This window comes from Epinephelus lanceolatus, chromosome 22 (genome assembly GCF_041903045.1).
Source record: "Epinephelus lanceolatus isolate andai-2023 chromosome 22, ASM4190304v1, whole genome shotgun sequence".
In the NCBI taxonomy this organism is placed as follows: Eukaryota; Metazoa; Chordata; class Actinopteri; order Perciformes; family Serranidae; genus Epinephelus; species Epinephelus lanceolatus.
This window is the reverse complement of record NC_135755.1, coordinates 18,998,897-19,021,729: the sequence shown is the minus strand read 5'-3', so window position 1 is coordinate 19,021,729 and position 22,833 is coordinate 18,998,897. Positions and strand designations below refer to the sequence as shown.

At 41.6% G+C, this 22,833-nt stretch overlaps 1 protein-coding gene across 2 annotated transcripts in view; it reads left to right on the top strand.

The window, feature by feature from the left end:
- Positions 1–22,833, top strand: part of LOC117272639 (actin-binding protein WASF3) — a 57,560-nt gene that overhangs the window by 21,245 nt on the left and 13,482 nt on the right. For both annotated transcript variants that reach the window (XM_078164512.1, XM_033651623.2), the window contains exons 2-3: positions 14,887–15,031; positions 18,370–18,504. In XM_078164512.1, the coding sequence (XP_078020638.1) occupies positions 14,899–15,031; positions 18,370–18,504 (268 nt within the window). In that variant the 5' untranslated portion in view covers positions 14,887–14,898. The remainder of the gene's footprint in view (positions 1–14,886; positions 15,032–18,369; positions 18,505–22,833) is intronic.

The window sequence follows — 22,833 nt, the reverse complement described above, 5'->3', positions numbered from 1 at the left end:
CCTTCATTGGACTGAGTATAATAGCTTTTATGTACTTAAAATGAACACTGTGCAGCTGTATTATCTAGGAAAAGAGAAGTATCAGATCAGGACTCAGTATCAGCAGACTCTCAATAATAAATGACTCAGATCGAGATCAGGGGCAAAAAAAACTTGTTTGGGACTTCCCTAAGTACAACTACTGCACTTGTGTAATGTCATCTGTGTCTCTAGAGGAGTTCGCCAAAGTTTGAAAAACATAACTTGAATGATGTCATAGTGATGTCACCAGGGTTATCTTTGTTTGGCTTGGGATTTTTACTGTTTATGCATACAAAGATCTTTAGATGACTGTATTTCTTAGGGATTTATTGACCGAACATGGGTATAGACTGATATTCACCTTAAATATCAACAACCAAAAAAAAGAACAACAAAACAAAAAACATTGGTATTGACTTTCAGTCAAATTGCTATTTTAAACATCAGTATTATCCCAAATTTCACAGTGGGTGCATTTGTAGTATATTTAACGTGTTTTTTTATGTTCTTCATAATACAGTTCATTTAACCACGAAAAATATCCCCCATATTCTCCAAGCATATAATTTAACTGCTGCAGTGCATTGTCTTGCACAAATGAACAAAGTGAACTAATGAGAGATGTGCTGAAAATAACACACTTCTTTTAAGCCTTTGTGGAAAACAATAGTCCAATCTTCACAAGGTGTTATAGCACACACAGTAGAACCCTCCATTAAGCCTCTATTGTACTGCTGCCTTTAATTCATTTACATTAACAAGTGACCTGATAACCCTCTTAATTATACGTTCTTCTTCCAGTGTTATTCTTAGCATCCATAAGCTTCACTTTTTCATTCACACATGAGCTGCGCTGCTTGTGCTAATTAGCCTGCATGTTCTACATAGCACTGTCAGAGCATTATAGAGAGAACACAGGATGTGGGGATGTACAGGATCTGTTGGTTGATGTGCCCCCATGGCCCAGAAGTTGAGACACCAGCCATGAATCTTAATATCCCAGGCTCTGATTTTCTTTTCATCTCTCTACTGTTATAAAAGTAAAATAAATATTGGCAGAAAATTCACCCTGAGTGAATAAGTGAAGTAGTTATGAAGGTATGAAATTGTACACAAAATGAAAAAGGTATGATTTTGAAGAGGTACCACGCCAGTGGTGACTCATTTTGTACCTTCAAATTAAAACATAATTCAGTGACACTGAACTGTAACTGTTTCATGTTTTATCTTGAACTGCAGGAAAACCTTTACTAGGTTTTACGTTGTGTTCTAGATATTTTTTGTCAGTTTAGATCTAATTTTCAAATGGGGGTTATTAGTGTAAAAAAAAATAAATCAGAAACAGGAAATGATAGACCCACACAGAAATCCGTTGCAGTGTTTAAAGCCCCCCTCCATTGTATTTTGGCATGTTTATGATATTTCATATTTTTCTTAGTGTCCTGGCGGTGTTGTTTAGCCAAACTCTTAGCAAAATATTTATTAACAAAGTCGTGTCATCCTCCAAGCTTGGGCAGTTGTACTGATAAAAACATCATGAACATCGTTGTAAGCTAGCTAGTCCACGTATCTTGTTCTTATCATAAGTGTAGCATCATAACCTTAGCTGTACCTCTCTGTGTAGTTGCGTCCACCTTTGTTTTATTGTGTTGTTTATTTCCATAAGGGCATTCGTAGGCTATGTGCAGTGAACGCACAAAACACTTTGTGTGGGGAAAAATGTGCCCACATCTTTATCTGGGCACATTTTCCCCACAAATACAACATGCTAATGTTTTTAGCACAAGCCTATGGCATTTTACATTGTATAAATTAGCCTAGGGGCTAGGGGACTTTTCTTCTCCTCATATGAAGCCAGGGACAACAGCGAAATTTAACAAAGGTAACAAAGCCACAAAATGCACATTCACAACATTCACTGACAAAACAACTGTCTTATACTAAACATGTTTTCCAAACAAGTACATGCTAATGTTATTAGCACAAGCCTATGGCATTTTACATTGTATGACCCTATATTGATGTAAACGGTGTTGTCTAAATTTATATCTTGCTTAGAAATATATCGATGTATCATTAATAGTCGTTATATCGCCCAGCCCTGCGTTAACCTTTAAACAGGAAGTAAAACTGGCTGGAGTGGTATTTTAAATAACGGGGCATGGAGCTAGTTTGGTTTTAAAGGCAGCTAACATGCGGGTAATGTCACATGACATCTTGCATTCAGTTTTTGTGATTGTCATGTACATGTTCTTGTACGGGTTAGGAAAATTCAGAAGACAGTCTCTTAACCTCATGAAACCCCTTAAAGCCCACATTGGATTAGCTCTTAAATGCAGGGTTGAATCTTAAAACAAGGCTGTTTTTCATCTTTGTCCCTAAAAGCTGAGATTTTGTCAATATCTTTGCACTCAGGTTTACTTTCAGCAGCTTTGGTTACCCTTCAGAAATCTACTGTGCTATGCAAATCATCTCCCATTAGCTGCACATTACCCCTTCAAATATACATGGTTGCATACAGTGAGTCACATTAACTATCATTCTCATTTATGCAGTAAACTGCAGCATCCAGCTGAGGGAGTATGACCCGGTCCCTAATGCTGTATGTTATCTAATTATACCATCTTAAAGAATCAGTGCTTGTCATTTCCATTAGTTACTGAAGAACGCTAATTAGCTGTGATTATACAGGTCCCTCCTATGGAGCAGGAGAGGAGGGGATGAGGACTGTGAGAGGGCGGATGGTGGGGGGGCAGGTTGCTAACCTTTTCCAAGACAGACGGAGGCAGGCTTTGCACGGCGTAGCGCAGTAGGAGAGGTGCATGTGTGTGTACTTATGTCTATGTGGTCGAGCAGACGGAGCAGTAATAGCATTAACTGATGCTTCCCTGGCGGCCTGCAGGAATGATGAGTTTGATTAAGGACAGCAAGTAAAACTGTATTTATCCATATGTGTCTCACAAACACACAGTTCTGTACATAAATATGTCCACAGGAAAATAAAGTAGAAATGATTCGACCTTATGTGCTCAAAATACATTAAATATAGTACAAGTGCATTGCTGCGTTTCTGCACAGTTTCAGACCAGACAGAGTCTACCAGCAGGCCTCCCGAGGGAGACGTTTGGCTGCAGCACCCAGTCTGGGGGGTGTTTGGCCTCAGCACCTCCTCACAAACAGGCTCCAGCCAGCTTTGGATCAGAGGGATAAAGTCAGATCTGATTACAACTGTTACTATACTCACAGCCATCAAAACATGATCAGAAGGAGTGGAGGATGTTGAAGGGGAGGAAGAGGTGGTAAATGTAGAAACAGAGTGTGTAGTGTGACAAACAGCCATGACCAAGAGGGGAACTCTGGGTGGTTTCCCAGACAAGCACATAAGTCGTGTCGTGGTATAACCTATCTGCAGTGGGTGTTAGAGCATCCTTGTGGTTAGGAAGTTGATCCTGTGATGAAAAGATCACAAGTTGGATGCCTTGTCCGTTTGCAGCTCAGTTCTTCAGTTTTTCTTAACTGCATTTGACAAAACTTATTCCTGGTGCAGGACTGTATATTATGATGCCACTTGTATTGGAACAATTTTCAAGGACTACAGAACACAGCTTTGTATTGAGTTTGCATCATTTGAAAGACTTTAATTGGCCTGACATTCATATAACCTTTTAGCGGACCATGTAATTAGTATAAATGTTGGTTTTTCCCCAGAGTATTTTGGAAAAAAAATCTCTGCACACCTGAATGTGTGACAGATGCATCGAAGGAGATGCAATCCTGCAAACAAAGAAGAACTCTCGCACACTGTCTTGCTTACTGCTAAAATATTTAAAGGAGCTATATGTAAGAAATCTAAAGCAAATAGTCGTAAAATCCTCCTAATATGTCACAGAGACTAAGGAATAATGTTCATATAACATACTGATCTCACCGACAACAATAGTACAGCCAGAATATTTGCATTTAAAAAAATATTTTACGGTCTGCAAATCATGTTTATGTTTTGAATTTGTGTTTTGGCCTGTTGCGCCACCCACCGCCGTCTACCAGTCACACAGTCTGTAGAGTCTCAGCATCAGTTACAGTTACGACTGAGCTACAGCAGCACGGCAAGCAGCATTAGCAGTTCCCGGTACATAGCATTAGCAGTCTCCGCCGCTGTATCCCGGCAGCAGCGTTAGCAGCAGAGAAGCCAGACTTGCTCGAACGGTCCACTGGAAAACCGAAGATCAAGGATGCGGTGACGGCAGCTGCCCGTGGGCAAACAAACCAGTCTCCAGCGTGCCACTGTCCAGCAACCTCGAATCTGTTGGGGGGGGGGGGCAGACACGACTCGCGGCAGTATTTTGAATTTGAGTGCAGTAACCGTTTTGGCCACATTCTTACATACAGTGCCTTTAATTGATTACGTTAACAACGTTTAGGTTTGTCAGACCGTCATCAGGTGTATGCATACGACCATGGATGTATTAAGACAGTGGCTCCCAACTGGTGGGTTGTGGTCCAAAAGTGGGTCCCGGGTCCATTCTGAAGGGCCCGCAAATGACTTGAAAATGTGTAAAGTTTGTAAAATACACTTTATTTTTAGGTACAGTGAATTTCCAGCACAGAGCTTTTATTTTGAAGTGCTAGCTAGCCTGACGATATGGCCAACCACAAGTATGAGTAAACTGTGTGGACCTTGAACTAATGATGAAGGAGAAATCTGGACCCTGTGGCTGGACCAGTTGGGAACCACTGTATAATGAGGCCTGGATACAGCATTGGCAGTGGGCCCCGTTCATTCCTATGAAAATTGCTTAGTGGTGCATGTAGCCAAAATCGATCTTTGTCCGTGGTATGAAATTGTGATGGTGATCGGCGCTGCTCCCCCATCATTTGGCCCATGGAGCAGGTGCACGAGAGACTTAAAGCCTCTAAGTATGGACAAGTGCAGTCAGGTGGCCAAGCACTTCTGGTTTAGTACTCTACTAACTTCAATGGGGATAAAATAATTTAATCTTGCGGCTCTTTTAGACTTTTCAAATGTTATCGAATGAATGGATCTAATCTTGATATTGGAGGAAGTCATTTTGCAGGGGTTGTGACGCTCAAAAAATGTATCCCTAGATTTATAGATGTCTCTTTTCCATTGTAAGTCTATGGGAAAAAGTCTTTTTGGGCCCAATGGCGTCACATGACAAACCCCAGGAATTGCAGTACCACTGTTTGGCCATTATGAAAATTGGCTTCAAAGCCTGGCCCACTTCCTGGGGGCCTGCATGCAACTTCATATACCTGATGAAGGTTGGACAGACCAAAATGCTATTTTTCTTCATACTTGGGCAAGTAGCGTGGGTTTAGACAAAAAAAAAGGGAGAATCACTGCACCCAAGTCTTGCTGTTTGTTCTGGCATCATGTTAGCGAAAATGTTGGTGACATGCATATGTAAAAAAAAACAAAAAAAACACATGTAAACTCAACGGGCAATATCAAGGCCAGCAAAATGGTCAATGTTGTGTTCATATATCGTACGATAAGTCTGTAACATAACTATCTTGACAGTTTCTCTTGGCTGGGAGCAGTGACTTCCTGGATCCTTATCGCTAAGATAACCATCGTGTGGCTGCAGCTTCATGTTTAATGGACAGATATGAGAGTGATATCAATCGTAGCTTATTTTCTAACAGGTCAAACTGTTCCCTCAAGAAAGAACTGAACTGGCAGCTACCTTGGAAAAGAAACCCAAAAAGACATTTTGTAAATTACCAATCAGAGTCAAAGCACTGAGCAGATTACACAGTTTGAACCACCTTGGCGGACTGTGCGATGAAGTGACAGAGGTGCAACAAATTCTGTAAGTGCAGTATGGTGACTTGATGTATGCTACCTTCTAAAAGTCGACGGCTAACAACCTCTGACGGAGTGATTCATGTGGCTGTAACTTTTCTCTGCAGTGTCCTTAAACAATTTCATCTCGTCATGAATCTTTGATCTGAAGTGGCCTTTCAGAGTTTGACTCCTCAGACTGTTAGAAAAGATCCTCTGTTGCTATTTCCAGCGCTGCGCCCTAAACTCTCCTGTGTTGTATAAGTGGAGGTGTCAGACTGCAATAAATCCTCTGGAGACCTACTTTAAATTTAAAGTTTCTACTTGAAGTTTTCACGGGGGTGTCCACCCTCCTCCCTTTACCTTACTGTCATCTCTTCCCTGCTCCCCTTCTCTCCGTTTCTCTTTCATACTATTTTCAGAGTAGTGCCAAGTGCCACTTTTGAGAAGCGGAGCGGATTCCTGAGCGCCGTTGCCATGACAGCGTTCCCATGGCTCGACGAAACACTTTATGGCTCCTCTTGTCCCTGTCATCCTGTTAATTTTCTCCTATCTTTGGTGTCTTCTGGTCCTAAAACAGTCTTAAGAAGACTGAAAATATGTAATCCAAACTACATCATCAAATACAAATCAAAGTACAAATACATCATCTCAAGACTTACATTAACTTCTCTTTCCGAGGTCTTAAATACCATGGTTGCTTGTTTTCATTCATATAGGTCTGCAGTTTTTTATTTACCTTTAATTTAATGTGATAATTATTATATATTTATTATAAAATAAGTCAGCTGAGACATTCGTCATCATCCCAGCCTGAACCACATCACATGTAGTTATTGTGCAGTGAGTTGGATTTAAAGATGACAAGGTGTTGGTACTCCAGGCCAGAGGAAACAACAGTAAAGATCATGTCAGTTGATCATTGTTGTCTGCTTGATCCTGCTGCATTTGGTCCTATGAATGAATCATTTAGGTGAACGCAGGGAACTGCTCTGAGGTGTTTTACCTGTCAACAAAACATAATACATGATGTCAGCGTATAAATGGCCCGGTCCGACAGACGAGAGGTGTTGGGAATGGAAATGACTACCGGGCATGACAGTTTGAGGCTTGTGGTGTGTCTCACAGTGGTAGACAACTGATTCTTTATGTACAGTGTGATTCATGACACAATTGCTGTTGTACAGCTCGTGGGAGGTGTGTAGATTACAAAACACACACATTTATGTGCATAATATAATAGTTCTTGCTCTCGATTTAATAGCGTGTCATATATTTTGCCTCCTCCCCAGCAAATCGCTTTTGCCCAGCACATTCAGTCAGCTGGCAGTTCAGAGACTCTGAAAATTAGATTTTATGGTCTGGATGATGTATGCAGTATTATCAACATTCTTATGTCTGTTATCCTGTGAAGTGCAGTTTAGGGATCTCGAAGATAACGACATTTCGTTCAACCCAAAGTAAAGCCAAATAACTCAGTCAAAGTTTGAAATAAAACTGTATTAGATCCAGGTGGTCCACAGTGAGAGTGTGAAGGGTACTTGCAGGACAAGACTAAAGGCATGAGGGGAATAAATTATGCTAAATCAAAAGCACTCGTTTTTACCTGTAGGTTTTCTCCATGATACTTCCACAGTTACACACTGCTGACACCTTTGAGGTTGTGAAAGACTGCAAGCTGATTTTGGTCAGGGTACAACTTATTCTGGCATAGTGACCATCTGGAATGACGTGGATGTTTTGTAGTCTGGTCCTTTAACAACTATGAACAGCTTTTTCCTGGATAGAGCCAGGGCTGTACCCGATTCAGAATTATGTCAGTCGTAGTGTTGTCATGATACCAAAATCTTTGTTTCGGTACCAATACCAATATGAATTTCAATATTTTTCGGTACTTTTCCTAAGGAAAAGTCCTTTTGGATACAAACCTTTAGAACAATAAATAGTAGGGGTGTAACAGTACCAAAAAAAATCATGGTGCGGTAAGTACCTCGGTACGGACGTCACGGTTTGGTAACTCAAATGTCCCACCAAGTTTGTGTTGTCTCGTGTTGTCTCCCTTTGTGAGGCAGACTTTCTCTTGTCTTTTTTCACATGCGCCAGCTGCGGATGTTGATACAGGTGTTGTCATACACACCACTTGTGCAATCTGTGCTCCAATAGGAACAAGAAAGGTGTTTGTGTGCATAAATGAGTAAAATAAATTAACTAAATTAATGAATTGAATCAATTTCAAAGTACCGGTATTTTCCAAATGCAGTATAGTACTGTTTGGAATACTCTAGTACCGCGGTACTATTTTAGTACCGGTATACCGTGCAACACTATTCAGTCGAAGTTTAAACAGTGTTAAGCGTGATAGCGACAATAACAAAATATAGTGAAGAAGTCAAGCTAGCCCTCCAAGCTAAAGCGTGCTAACTATGCTAACAGCTGACCTAAATGTGCGGCAACTTTTTTGTCAAGATGTCAAGCAAAAGCCAGAGACTGCATCGTATGAAGTTGCTGTGAGCTGTAAATTCACCACTTCTAAGCAGAAGGCAGATGATAATGTTATCTCAAAGCCTAACTGACAAAGCCTCTCTTCCTCCAGGCAGCTGCAGACTCAGACTCACCCTGGGTCTGAGTCTGCAGCTGCCTGTACCACAGAGCAGCATGAAAGCGTGGAGTCCTCTCACTGTGCAGCTAAATCTGGGGTCCGAAACGTCCCTAGAAGTTACCAAACAGAACAAAAAACACTTGACTTGAAGAATGGCAGTCAACTGAGGGCTCTCCAACTGACTATTCAAATCTTCATCTTTAAGGAGACAGTCGTAAATAGAGTTTTGTGTAGTGTCCCTGATGGATCCATCCATTAGAGTTCATTGACTTTAATGAGTTTACAATGTAGCCCTTAGATTCAGACATATTGTGACCACCAGGATCATTACTGACCAGGATTTTTATATTTAAAACATGACTAAGAAATGTACCAGAGCTCATGAAATTCAAATAAAACAAAATTTGATTGCTACCTACAGGAGACATTAAAGCATTGTAGGTATTTCCTTGGTCCCCCTTGTTAGTCCTTTGTCTCCAGTATCTTCATATCAGAGGTGTAGCACACCAGGCTGATGTCACTTTGCCCGGCAGCTGACCTGAATGGGCTTGTGAGTCGAGTAAGTGCCTTGGGGTCAAAATGCAGTCAGAGTGTGTGTGTGTGTGTGTGTGTGTCAGAGAGGAGAAAGATTAACATCATGTCATGCATGTAGTAAATCTACATCACAAACCCAGATTAAGGCTTTGTCAGGCTGCTAGCCCCAATCTTTTTGGTATATTCAAATTGATTTTAGAAAGTCTAGACAGCAAAGAAAAACACATGAAATGCGATCTTTGCAAATTGGATCCAGATCACATTTGGAGATGATTTGAAATGAAAGTCCTATCAGTGTTCTACGGATGTGTCTCAGTCTGCACGCTCTGGATACACGCAAATCAGGTGACCAGATTGCAACAGACTAAATGTGGGACAAAGAGTGTGTTCGTGTGGGACAATGTGGGCCTTTCTATCCTGCCCCACATGTACACCTGCTTCACCCAGTTATAAGCAGTCCTCCAACCTTCACAGATATTGGATAAAATCCAGATTATAAAAAAAGTCTATCCTGCAGTGGTTTGACTTTTAAAGTCAAAATGCAGGATGTCGTCTCAATATGTGGGACACGGGACAAGGGCAGAATTCCAGACGACATTTCAGACAACATACCATAGACAGATCCGGAAATAAATTAAAACAAATAGCTCTGCTTGACAGCGCAGTTGTTTGAAGGGCGAAATGGGGGACCTCCATTTGTCATTCTCCTGCACTGGAATGCTGCGTAGCTCCATAGTTACTCGCAACTACATTGTTGCCACAGCAACCCAAGAGGATAGGTTGGTGATGTCTGGACACACAAGTCCAGCCGGATCACTTGCAAATAACAGTGCAGAGATGGTCCATCTTAAAGACCTGATTTGAGAAACAAATCTGATTTGCCTGCAGTCTGAACGCAGCCTAAGTGGGCCTCAACATCTGTTAAACACACCAGCATCCCTTCACACACAATCCCCGTCATCTTGCACACATTCACCGATGAAAACGCACACACCCTCTCAGATCAAAACAGAGATGGGGGAATACCCGCTCTGTGATGGGCACTGGGGAGTCAGAGGAAGAGATATTCACCCTCACTGATTTATTAATGAAACCGGGCTGAGATGGAGAGAAGATCTAGAGCGAGGAGGAGAAGAAAAAAAAGACGAGAGGGGAGGGGTCGGACAGATGAGACAAATAAGAGATGAAGAGCAAGCTATTGAGGCGGCGGTGGAGGATGAGGAGGAACGTGTATGCATTATTAAACAGCCGTGGTGTTAGATTATTTACAACAGCTGGAGGAGGGGGTCGATATTGGCTCGCACTCATGCACACACACACTTTGAGTAAAGCTCGATCACGCTTAAGACAGGTCGGCGCAATCTGAGGTAGTTTGTGTAATTGAATGTCAGGCGCTATTAGAGGACGGGAGAGCGGGAGGGTGCGAGGGAAGGAGACGTAAAGAGGACAAAGTAGTCACTTTTTATTAAAGTTGGCATGTGTGGTTCAGTCTGGGCAAACAAATTGAGGAGCACGTGAGCACACACACACTTATTGTGTCTGAGAAGTGTGTGAAACATGAGGTATTAGCATGTCTTTTATCATAAATATTCAGTTGCTAACATACACACTCACATTTTGGCAGTAAATCCATGTGTTTACCTCTATTGTCTCGACGATGCTCCTCTCATCCCGCAAATATTAATTGTGCCAAAGATGATATTAGAAGCGTGGGAGAGAGTGCGAGAATGGCACGTTTCCAGAGCACTGACCTGGGAACACACACACCTCCCACATGCACATATGCACACTCATTCACGTGCACACAGTGAGAACACACACACACACACTGAGACTGTAATTCTGAAGCACACAGGCATGAACACTCACACACACTTTCACACAAAATCATGGCCCAAAAATAACAAGCGTGTCCCACATAGAGAGTTCACTCCAAACTGAGAAGAGTTTCCTCTCACGTGTTCGGCTCTCACTCACTTTTATCCAACTTCTCTTTCTCACTTTTTCTCTCTGTGTGTCAGTCATGATGATTTACTTCAAAGAGCACGGGGAAATTACAGCCTTCAGTTGCAGTTAATGCTGAATCTACATTCATCGCCTGTTTCTGGGCAGTAATTTGATGATCACTCTCCACGAATTACATAACTGGCAACTATTCCGTTTTTCCTATGTTTCTGTTTGACGGTTAGAATTTTTCCAGCCCGTAAAGTAATCCCACTTCGACTCAGTAGTTACACATTTCAGCCTCAAAGTTGCAAACTTAGACTCAGTTACATAGTTCAACAGGTTCATGCAAACACACACAAAAAAACAAGGTATAGACTCATACAGAAATAATTGCTCTCAATCCTTCACTTATGACCCACTTGAAGTGTGCGGTGTTGCATTTTTCTGCAGACTCTGCCCTCTGCCTGTATTTCCTTTCCTTTCTTTTTCCTTTTCTGTGCTTGAGATGTTGATGGGTACAAAACTCACAGAGCTCAGGAGAGGTAAAAAGGTGAAGACCGACTGCCAGACCATAAACAGCAGGCATCCAAGAGACATAGCGCTGAAAAAACACATATATAGCAAAGTGAAATGCCAGAAGATTTTGGGGTTGGCTTTTACCTTGGCACTTACGTTGGCAAGCAGTAACTGACAAGTCTGCATAGTATACCTTTAAACAGTGCACACGTCAGTTCAGGTTAAGGTTAAGTCGAGTTTAGTTTATTTATTTGCACATACATTTAAAGAAAAGTTAAAAAAGAAAGGGAAAAAAAATGTTAAAACATTGTGCCGGAGAGGTTAGAAGCCCAAAAAAGCTTATGACAATACCGCCCCAATTAAATAACAACAAACATATAATAAAGAAAAAGATAAAAGGTAAGGTTGCATAATCAGACAAGAGTGCTGTTAAATTGCACCCTTCAACCTAAAAAGTGCATTCTTTTGCCCAAAAGCTGCACATTTCAACCTAAAACCACACCCGTCAAATAAACGTTCCACATTTCAACGTAAAAACTGCTCAGTTCAGCCCAAAAATGGCATCAATCCACCAAAAAATTGCACACTTCAACCAAAAACAACACAATTTGCACATTAGTTGCTCTTCATCTCCAAAGATGCATTTGTCAAGACAGATACCAGAGGAGAAGGACGGAAAAAGTGAACTATTTCTTGAGCTTTTCGGGGAGGATGAAAGGTTCTTTTATTTGTCCTGTTGGCACCATTTAGGACTGACAAAAGTGTCTCAATCAACCAGTATGTTCCAATAAATATGTGGGTCATAAAACCAAAACAATGAGCTAAAAGCCTCATAGAGGGACAGAGGTTAGTTATAAAGCTGTTGTTGGTACCTTTTATAAAAATAACTATGTCAAAACTGTCACTATATGCATAGAAGTATGTAATTCAGGTAACCTGTAAAAAAAAAAAAATCAATCATGTTCCTTTGCCTACTTTAATTGCGTATAATGGCATTAACGCGGCTAAAGGAATACAAAAGCCAAGCCAAGTCTCTAATACAGCTGTCAATCATGTCAAACACTGTTCATGAACTGCAATCAAACTGTCGAACTAGTAGGGCTGCCCCTGACTAAGAATTTTCCTTGTCGACCAATAGTCATCATTTAGGGCCATTAGTGGACTAGTCACCTGCGTGTTTATGATATTAATGTAATCATTAAATGATATATTTTGGGCGTGGCAACACAATGGTTTGAGTTGAAGGTGTGAGAAAGAATAGTATCAGTAACATTGTTAACACTGTGCTACATTACAGAGAAATACAAAACCGTACTAATGAACCTTCATTAATATAGGCCTATATTTTATCTACAAGTGCACGTCACACACTGAGCGAGCCGCCTGTTAATGACGCTGTCGGCTAATGGGCATGTAGCTACTGACATGTTTCAGATGATACGTCATGTTTGTAGTCGACCAATGAAGATGAGTTTACATATCACCTTGGGTTCGTCCTTCACCTTCTCAAAATGATCCCACACTTTGGATTTCCTGCCCGACATGTTATTAACTAGCCTGTGGAATAACCGCAGGTACCAGCCCTGGAAATTAACATCTCCTCCTGTCTGACTGCTGAGCGAGAAAGCTTGTGACCCAGCCACCATGTTGAAAACAGTTGAGCCAAAAACAAGCACTGCCCTTTGGCTGGAGCAGTCTTTCTCATTTTACAGCTAAACAGTACACTAAAATATATTTCTGAAAACACTTGAGGTGAGAAATAGTCAATGCAGTAATAGCAATTTGATTCATATTTGATCACCGCTGCCTAGTTTGACATTTTGACCACAGTTCAAGAGCAGTGACTGACATGACTAACAGTTGCGTTAGAGACTCTACTGCTGTGATTGGTTTCTCTGACTTGACTCCTGTCTCACTGCCGAGCGTGGCCTCTTCTGTTTCTGTCCTTTCAAATTAAATTTCCACATGGTTTTGATTTATTTTGACAAGGCGCAGCTCCTAATAGAGATGCACGTTTTTTTTTGTTTTTTTTTCTGCAACTGAGTGACCAATGAAAATTTGCAGACTAATGACCTTTCTGGTCAACTAATGTTTGGTCGACTATTAGGGACCAACCCTGCAAACTAGGCAGCACTAATCAAATATTAATCAAGATTCTGCTAGTGCATTGCCTGTTTCTCACCTCAGATGTGTTCAGGAACAGATTTTAGTGTACTGTTTAGCTGTAAAATGAGAAAGCTTGTGACCCAGCTGCAGCAACCATGTTGAAAACCACTGAGCAAAAAACAAGAGCCACCCCTTGACTTGAGCAAACTTTCTCATTTAACAGCTAAACAGTACATTTAAGTATATTTCTGCAAGCACCTGAGTCAAGAAATAGGCAATGCAGTAACAGAATCTTCATTCATATTTGGTCAGCGCTGCTTAGTTTGACAGTTTGATCACAGTTCACAAGCAGTGGCTGACATGATTGGCAGCTGCCTTAGAGACTCCTCGGCTGTGATTGGCTGCTTTTCAACAGCGGCAGTTGACTCTAGCAAATGCCATCAGAAGCACTACAAAGAGGTTTACATGAGACAGACTATCTGTCTCTTATAAAACTGTGTGGATAAAGTGTCATATATAGAATTTAGCAACTGTAGCTTTGACTCGCTTCACGATTACGTCAACTTATTTGCTTTAAGATTAGAATAAAAAAAAAAGATGAGGTAATGAAATGGTTTCTTGGTCACGTATCTCATTTTGTCTCTGCTGCTCTGATAGCTGAAGCTCTCCTTTCACCCAGCACAAGGACGCCTGGCTCACATCATATGACATACTGCATCTATATGTAGCTCTTCCCTCGTGGCCACTCACACACACACACACAGTCTTTCTTCTCTCACACAGTCTGTCAGATGCTCTTGCACCCTCTCATTCTGTCTGTCTATCCTTTACTCCGTCTCTCTCTCATCTTCTAACCCTTCACTTTGTCTCTCTTTGTCTCCCTCTCTCTGCCCCTCGTGGTTTCTCTGGCTACAGTTGCGGCTCGTTAGCACCATTTAGAAACTTCTTTCCGGCTCATTTGGCTCTTGGCTCATCCCAGCCGCATTGACATTAAGCAGCGTGATGAGCGACTGCGCCCCACGGCGGACATGACACCTCCGTCTCCATCAGGACTCGCAGCTGAACACCAGCCCATTTATTCCTCGGCTTTCTTCTTTCTGTCTTATCTGTCAGTGCGGGGCTGTAATGTTGTTAATGTTCGGATTTTTCCTACGGGGAATTTGAATAATGAGCCACAGCATGTTCACAAATGTCAGGAGAAAACAAGCGGTTTTAGTCAAGCACCTTCAGACAGTTTTGGGAGTGTCGAAACATATTTCAGTTATTAGGTTGTCATAGAACGATACTGGTAGCAGGGCTGGATGACTAATTCTTACCCTCACCAATGATGTCTCTTTCCTCTCTGTCATTTCCTCAGGTGTAGAGCAGCATGCCGTTGGTGAAGAGGAACATTGAGCCCAGGCACCTGTGCCGTGGGGCGTTGCCGGATGGGGTGACCAGTGAGCTGGAGTGTGTCACCAACAGCACCCTGGCAGCCATCATCAAACAGCTGGGCAGTCTGAGTGAGTATCCTGTGGTTCAGTATAGGATTAATGTTCCTCTTGATGATTTGCACATATAATACAGATGTTAAAATCATATCTAATGAATGAATTTGTTAAAGACTTTTCTTCAGACTGCTGGTCTCCCTGTTTTGAGTGATGCTGCTGCTGATGTGTGACTATGAAAAATTAACTGTGATTTCAGTTCATACCAGTGTAATCGCAGCAATTTGTGGATTTGCTTGCGAGGGTGCAATACGTCAGCACAAATTTTTGCATCAAGTTCAGCTTACGCTTGACAGATAGCGAGACATCTTGACAGTGCTGAACTTTAAAGAGGATGGAGAGCCAGAGCAGCACAGGGGTGCAAATCACCATTTTGAATTCAAAATAGGTCATTTGTGAGATTCATGTGGGGGGCTCTGGATGTGCGAGGAGGACAGAGTCAAGGGGAATTAAATGAGGTCAGTTCTGACTGCTGGCATGGCTTAATTGGTCCGATAAAATGTGATTGTTTTTATGTAGCGAAAGCTAGCCTTAACAATTTGCATGTAACTTTTGGCGTGTCACCTCTAGTTTGCACCCCTGGCAGCATCAAGTTTTATTGAAGTTCTTCTCTGGGAGTATGAATTGCACCACTAAAGAGCAATGGTTTACGGACAGAATGAGATGGGAGTCGATAGGTCAGTTACCTATTTTCAGTGAAGTGTGTGAACTTGTAATCTTGTCCCAGGTTAGCTAACTGACTTTTAGCAAGCTTGTTAGTTGGAGAGCTTTGTTTATCTTCAAATACTTTTTAATTGAACAAAGTAGTGAACAGTAGTGACCAAAATGCCAACAGGGAGCTAAACGTACTGAGAAGATAAAGAGAATCTCCTGAAACTATTATGACTGAGTTGTGCAAGCCTGGCCAGCTTAGCAGTTAGCAGTTAGCAGCTAGCCCTTTAAGTATAGTCTCTGTGTGACCATACTTCTAGAAACAAATATTTCACAAAGACACACAAAGTAATTTTGCTGTCCCACTTTATAGCGTGCCCTTGACATTGGTATTTTCCAACCTGGAGCCTTTTTTTCAAGTTTTTTTGACCAAGTGATGAATGGGAACAACTTATTTTTAAATTGGTCCTTTACGAAGCAAAATTGCAGCAGTGGCTGCAATGTAACCTCTGAGGGTATTTGATAAACAGCCCTAAAATCTCTGTTGGCAAACCCACCAGACTCCATTTAAATAAACAGTAATTTTAGCATGTATAAAGCCAGAATATTTTCATGTCTAACTGGGTTAATTAAGGGTTTAGTTCAACCAAACCAGAGCTGGTGATTGTCGAACAGTGGAGAGATGAACAAAGATGTTTTTTTATGAGTTTTAGTTTGTTTGTGTCGACTTTGAATAAAATGTTTTACGATGATAAAAATACAGTTTATTGAAATGGAGTCTGGTGAGTTTTGCAATTTTCAGGGCTGTTTCTGATTACATAAAAAGGATCTTACTCTTCAACAAAAGGTCTATATCTGTAGGATCCTTTACAAAATGTCAGACACTGAAAATAACAAGCCTGTCATTGCCAAAACAAGCAATTTTAGTGGACGTATGTAAGGGTGCACCGTTCCGCATTAATGTACCATTGAAGCCTGTTATTTCTCACTCAATACTGGACCAGTTTCAAGAATTGTTGCTCCCATTAGTCACTTAGACACAAAAACAGACACAAAATAGGGTCCAGGTTAAAAAGTACCAAAGTTACCCCTTAAGAGTCTACAGCAATATCTGTGGCTTTGAGGCTGCACATAGGCACAGTGATGCTTCAGGCTAAATACTAGCATGTGCATGCTAACATGCTCACAATGACAGTTTAACACTCTGTTGATTAGAAGACAATTTTCACTATCTATGTTTGATGTGTTAAGATTCTAAAGTGTGCTTCTCACTAACGAACAATACCATCACTAGAAACCCAACCAGCACGGTTAAAATTACGCATTTGCAATTAGCCATACAGCTACAGAGCAGGGTTGCCATAACTATCTGCACACTAGATTTAACTACTCACTGTGTTTACACTACACTACAGTAGGTCAACTGCATGCCTGACCCCTCCAAATTAGTCTCAAGCAATCAGAGACAGAGACATCCCGATGTGTCATCCTCAGCATTTTAAGTGCAATCACACCCAACACTAATGAATTCACAGCACACATAAGTAGTGTTTTTCATGATCTTAAAAACATATCACTTGAGATGTTTTGAATGTGAATAAGGCTGTGTCTGCACATGCAGATTAGATGTATCTCAGCAGTTTCTTGCTGAGAGGATGGATTCGCCTTAGGGGCAGCTGCCATGGTGTTTGATGGAGTTTGAAACAGCCTGGTAAAAAAAAGACAGATCCAAGGTGGATTTTTATGAAATCCAGTAACACATAAACATGTTGCCAAAATGCTGGCTGTGTCCTGCAGTAAAAATGTCTGTGTCCAGGTGCATCATGATCAATATATACACCATTACCTGACTTTCGTTAGATACCTGTGCGGTTCATATGGATGCCGTGATATTTGCAGCTGAAGTTATTTCTGGGCTGCACGGTTTCACTCTCAACCAGAACAGAGATCATTCTGTGGAAATGTGGAGGAAAAATAGATCTGTTTAAATTTGATTAACAGTTCGGGGACTAAATTAAATTCAGCGACAGCTCAGTGAGAATGAGTGAGTGCTCTGCCTGTGCTTCATCTGTCATGTCGTGGGCTGTGAGACAGAAAGACAGAGAGAGGAGGTGGAAAGAGACATTCAGGGTATGGAGCAGGTGGGTGTGTGTATGTGTGTGTATGTGTGTGTGTGCGCGTTTTATTTGGTTTAGAGGTGGCGGTGTTATTGAGGAAGGCATTTCTGCATCTCAGTAAATATATTTAAATATTTGAACATTTCTGTCACATACACACACACACACGTTTAAACTCAGAGAGGCAAACAGAGAGATCTTTGAAAGTATTCAGCCCGACAGGTGCGCAGCAGGAGGACATCTGTCCTACTGAGACAGACAGAGGGAGAAGGAACAGGACCAAAGTATCGGCTTACCTCCATCTCTGTGAATTTCTCTTTTCAGATAACTCAGGAGGACAATGTCCTCTGTTAAAAAGCCTCTTATTTTGGACAGCAGACTGCTACCGCACCATTTATGTCACTTTGCAAATAAAAGTCTTGTCAATTTTTTTTTAGCTTGAACCCTGAATATGTCCGTAGAAGCTGGGAGCAAGAGCTCAGCTGGCGAACATGAATGTGTGAATGCACTTTCACAGGATGAAAGAATATTGTTAAACTGCATTTTAACCAATGTGCGTGCGTGTCTCCGTGTTTTTCCATCCAGGTCGCCATGCAGAGGACATTTTCGGAGAGCTGTTTAATGAAGCCAACAGCTTCTACCTGAGGATGAGCAGCCTGCAGGAGAGAGTGGACCAGCTGGCCGTGAAAGTCACCCAGCTCGACTCCACTGTGGAGGAAGGTAGGGAGAGACAGCATGCATGTGTGTGTTAGTGTGAGCACACAATCTTTGTATTCCTGCGTGTGCACCAGTGAGATTTTACATCCATATGTGTGTGTACGTGTGTGTTGTCGAGTGTGTACTGTGTGTATCTGAGAGCTGTCTGCTCCTGTGTGTTTGTGTGTGTATATGTGTAAATGTGTGTATCAGTGCCCAGTTCCCATAAGGCTAGCCTGCAGCATTTTAATGGCTATGCTGATTATTTATTGACAAAACATCTCTGCAGCTGCCATATTAGTCTGTGTGTATGTGTGTGTGTGTGTGTGTGTGTGTTTATTGAACAGAAGTACACACTCATATTGCGCTCCAGTTGTGTGTAGTTGTGTGTGTACAGTGTGAGTCATGATCATTATCTCCATCATTAAGCTTTTTACTAACTCTGAAGGTCAATTCTAGTAATGCAGTAATTGATAGGCCTGCACACACACACACACACACACACACACACACACACTCAAAGACACACACAGCAGTGGTCAGACGGGGCTGTGATGATCCAGTCAGCACTTACAAAAGGATTTCAGAACTGGCTACAGTGGCCCCAGAGGCTCACACTAAACTTTCATGTGAGATGTGAGAAACCTCGAGTCGAGGGATCCTATCTGATTTTGATCCTTGTATGTCCTCTCCTTGCCTTCTTTTTCTTCCTCATCCTTTCCCCCCTTTCTCCACCATTGTTTCCTCCATTTCACCCCATTTCTTTTCCTTCACTCTCTCTGGTTACCTCACCTTCCATTTCTTTTTTTATAATCCACACCTCTTTCCTTCCTTCCCTCCCTCCATCACTGTTGCATCATATTTTCCTCAATTCTCCGTATTCTGAAGCCCAGTTCAGACCAAAGATTTGTAACGAGACGAAACCGTTTTCGAACATTGCAAAAAAAAGTTGCAGCAGTGTGAGCTGTCTGTCTGAGTTCGACTCAAGCTGACTGATGATGTCACCTGCAACTCAGCTGGTCAAATGGCCAGCGGCTGGTTTTAGAACGTAAAGCATGTCACCTGTTTCTACAGCCAGTCAACTTGTAGTGAAGTCTGCTGGTCAAGTCAAAATGACCGTAGACGGCGTGTTTGCTTCTTGCAGCGAGTGCTCCGTCCTCGCCAAGCACTCTGTTTCCATCCTCATGGTGTGCAGGTGTTGGACAGCAGGTCGCTGCTGCTGCTTGCTGTATGTGCTCATAACTAGGGCTGGGCAGTTAATCGAAAATGAATTGAAACTGACATTCAGAACTTCTAACCGATGTAATCCTGCCCTTGTCGGTAATTTCGAGTTGTTGCATACAGATGATACACCATCTCACCTAGTTGAATTGGTGTGAACCAGCAGGCGTATTGCAACTAGTTGCCTGTTTCAGCTCGTCTCATCACAAATCTCTGGTCTAATCTTTCTTTCTCCCATTTTTATCTACTTCTACCCCTACTTCTATCTTTCACCTTTGCCGCCTCCTTCTCTCCCTCCTTCCTGTGTTTCTTATTACTCTTTCCCTCTGTTCTCTAACCATTTCCTTTTTGGCTTCCTTTGATCTCTTATTTCCACTTCCATATGTTTACTTATCTTCCTCGCTCCTCTCTCCTTCCCTCTATCCCTTCTTTTCTTCTATTTTTTATTTCCCAAGCCCTCTTTTCTTTTTGTAACTCTGTCTTCTCTCCTGTGTATTTCTTCCCTCTCTTTTTCACTCAGCATCAGCCCCCTTTCAGCATCTCTTTTCCACTCTTTTCTTCCCACTTCTGTTTTCTTTTCCTCCCTTTTTCCCCCTCTCTCCTTTCACTCCTCTCCCTCCCTCTCCTTGCTGATACTGCCTAGTCATTCTGCAGCACGGCGGGCTCAGACAGAGCGTCAGATAGAGCTGCACAGACGGGGATGAAAAGGAAAAGCTCAGCAGTCCTCATGCTTATCCTCCTCCTCCTTTATTCACCCCCCGCTCCTCCTCCTCCTCCCCAACTCACACTCTTTCATCTCCCCTCTCCTCCTCTGTTCATATCCATGCCTCTTCCTCCTACGCACAAGCAATTCGTCAGTCCTTCGTTTCCTACCACACATTCATCTGTCGTGTTACTCTCCCGTCTCTCGCATCGCAGTCACATCTTCTCACTTTTCTGTCTTCATCCTTCGCTCCTGCCTTCTCCTTCTTCTTTTTCCCACTTTTCACTGACTTGAAACTGACAGCCATGAGTCACTTTTAATGTCTTCTGATACATAGTGAGAAGGAAAGGAAAAATTAAACAGAGAAACAAAGAGAAAGAAGGAAAAAGAAGAAAGAAAGAAAGAAAGAAAGAAAGAAAGAAGAGAAAATTAAAGAATAAAGAAAACAAAGGAAGAATAAGGAAGGAAAGAGGCAGTGCAAGTAAGAAAGAAAGGAGGGAAGAGGAAATTAAAGAAAGAAGGAAGGGAAGAAGAAATGAATGAGGGAGGGAAGGAAGGAAAAGTCAGTAACAGACAGGAGAGAAGGAAGGATGGAAAAAGGGGCATTGAAAGGAAAAAGGAGCAAAGAAGAAATGAGTGGAGGAAGGAAGGGACAATAAAAGGAGAAAGGAAGACAGGAAGGCATATCTTAAAGGTATGTTGGTTTTTGATTTTTAAGTAATAAATGTTTTAAATAAAATAAAATTAAATCAAATTGTCCCAGTACTTTTCATGAATCTCTATTAATCTGGAAAAAGAATAAATTGCTTGGGAAACAAACTTTGCATAAATATTTGTAGACTTCAGTGTAGCATAAACTGCAGTGTATCGTTAAATTAAAGAAATTAAGCTGAAATTATGTTGTTTTCCTTTTATCAACAGTAGAATATACAGTATAGCCACGTTTCCACAGAGCAGTACGATACAGTTCAGTTCAGTATGCTTTTTTCCTCATTTCCACTGTGAAAAGTTGTGGATGGTACCAGTGGAACTGTTGCGTACCGGCCCCATTTTTGGTCCCCCCTCTGTTGGGGTACCTAGCACACAGATCTGGTACTAAAAGGTGGAGCTGTGAACACTGCAGTCTGTTGATTAGTCAGTAGTGGATGGTCACCCTGGAGAGTTTTATCACTGTAACTATAAAATGAAAGGATGTTTTGCTGCCTCTTGCAGCAGCTGGAGTCAGAGTAAAAAATAATTTAATTCACTGGGCCGACTGCCTGTGACTTTTAAGGTGGAAGGTTTACTTGTAATGTTACTCAGTGCATGAGTTGACGACGTGAATCCATCAGCACACCTTAAATTTCAATTTGACAACTTTGACTATTACTTACATACTTAGCATTACTTAGGGCTGGGCGATATGGACAATAAATTCATATCTCGGTATCTATAGGCTAGACTGGCGTCACACAATATATAAATCTCAGTATTTTCAAGGAAATGGGCAACATGTTTTCAGCTGCAAGTTACATTTGAGATGTCACAAGCAGTTTCATAAAACAGACCATTATCAAAATAAAATAAAATGTTCCCATTTGAAAATATGCAGCTGCGCAACAGTCACACCTCCAAAACACTGGTTGGCCCTGGAGTTCCTGTGAAGTGCTGTAAAGTGTAGTTGATTCAAAACACACCTAAAACTCACTTAAAACATGGCTTAATAGCGACAATCTAAACACAAGTACACAAATCAGCTTCTATAACTCGCAGCATTCACAGACAAAGCACTTGTCTTTTGCTGGACCTTGTATAAATTAGCCTAGCAGCTAGCGGACTTTTCCTCTACTCATATGAAGCCAGGAACAACAGCAACATTTAACAAAGGTAACGTTACAAAATTCGGCTCCATTACAACTTACAAGGTTCACTGACGAAACAACTGTCTTATACTCTTATACGTTTTCCAAACAAATACAACATGCTAACGTTATTTGCACAAGCCTTTTTTTTTTTTTTTTTAGATTATTTTTGTGGGCTTTTTTGCCTTTAATGACAGGACAGAGAGTGAAATGGGGAGAGAGAGAGAGAGAGAGAGAGAGAGAGAGAGTGGGGACTGACATGCAGCAAAGGGCCGCAAGCTGGATTCAAACCTGCGGCTGCTGCAGCTAGGCACTTCCTCTGTACATGGCCTCGTTCTGTGGATGATAAACGAGGTGCAGACTTCCATCTCTGTCATCGGTTATGAGGAACTGTTTGTGATGGAAATGCTACGGTCTAGGTAACATGTCTGAAGGGTTACTTTTGGTGTCAAAGGTACCATACCGAAAGTGTTTGGTGGAAACATGCAAATGGTTTTGGGAAGTCAAAGACAAAGTCAAAGTCAAAATTACCCAGCAACCTTTTTGTGGTTTAAAAAACATCTAATAGCCGTCTACATGAAGACCTGA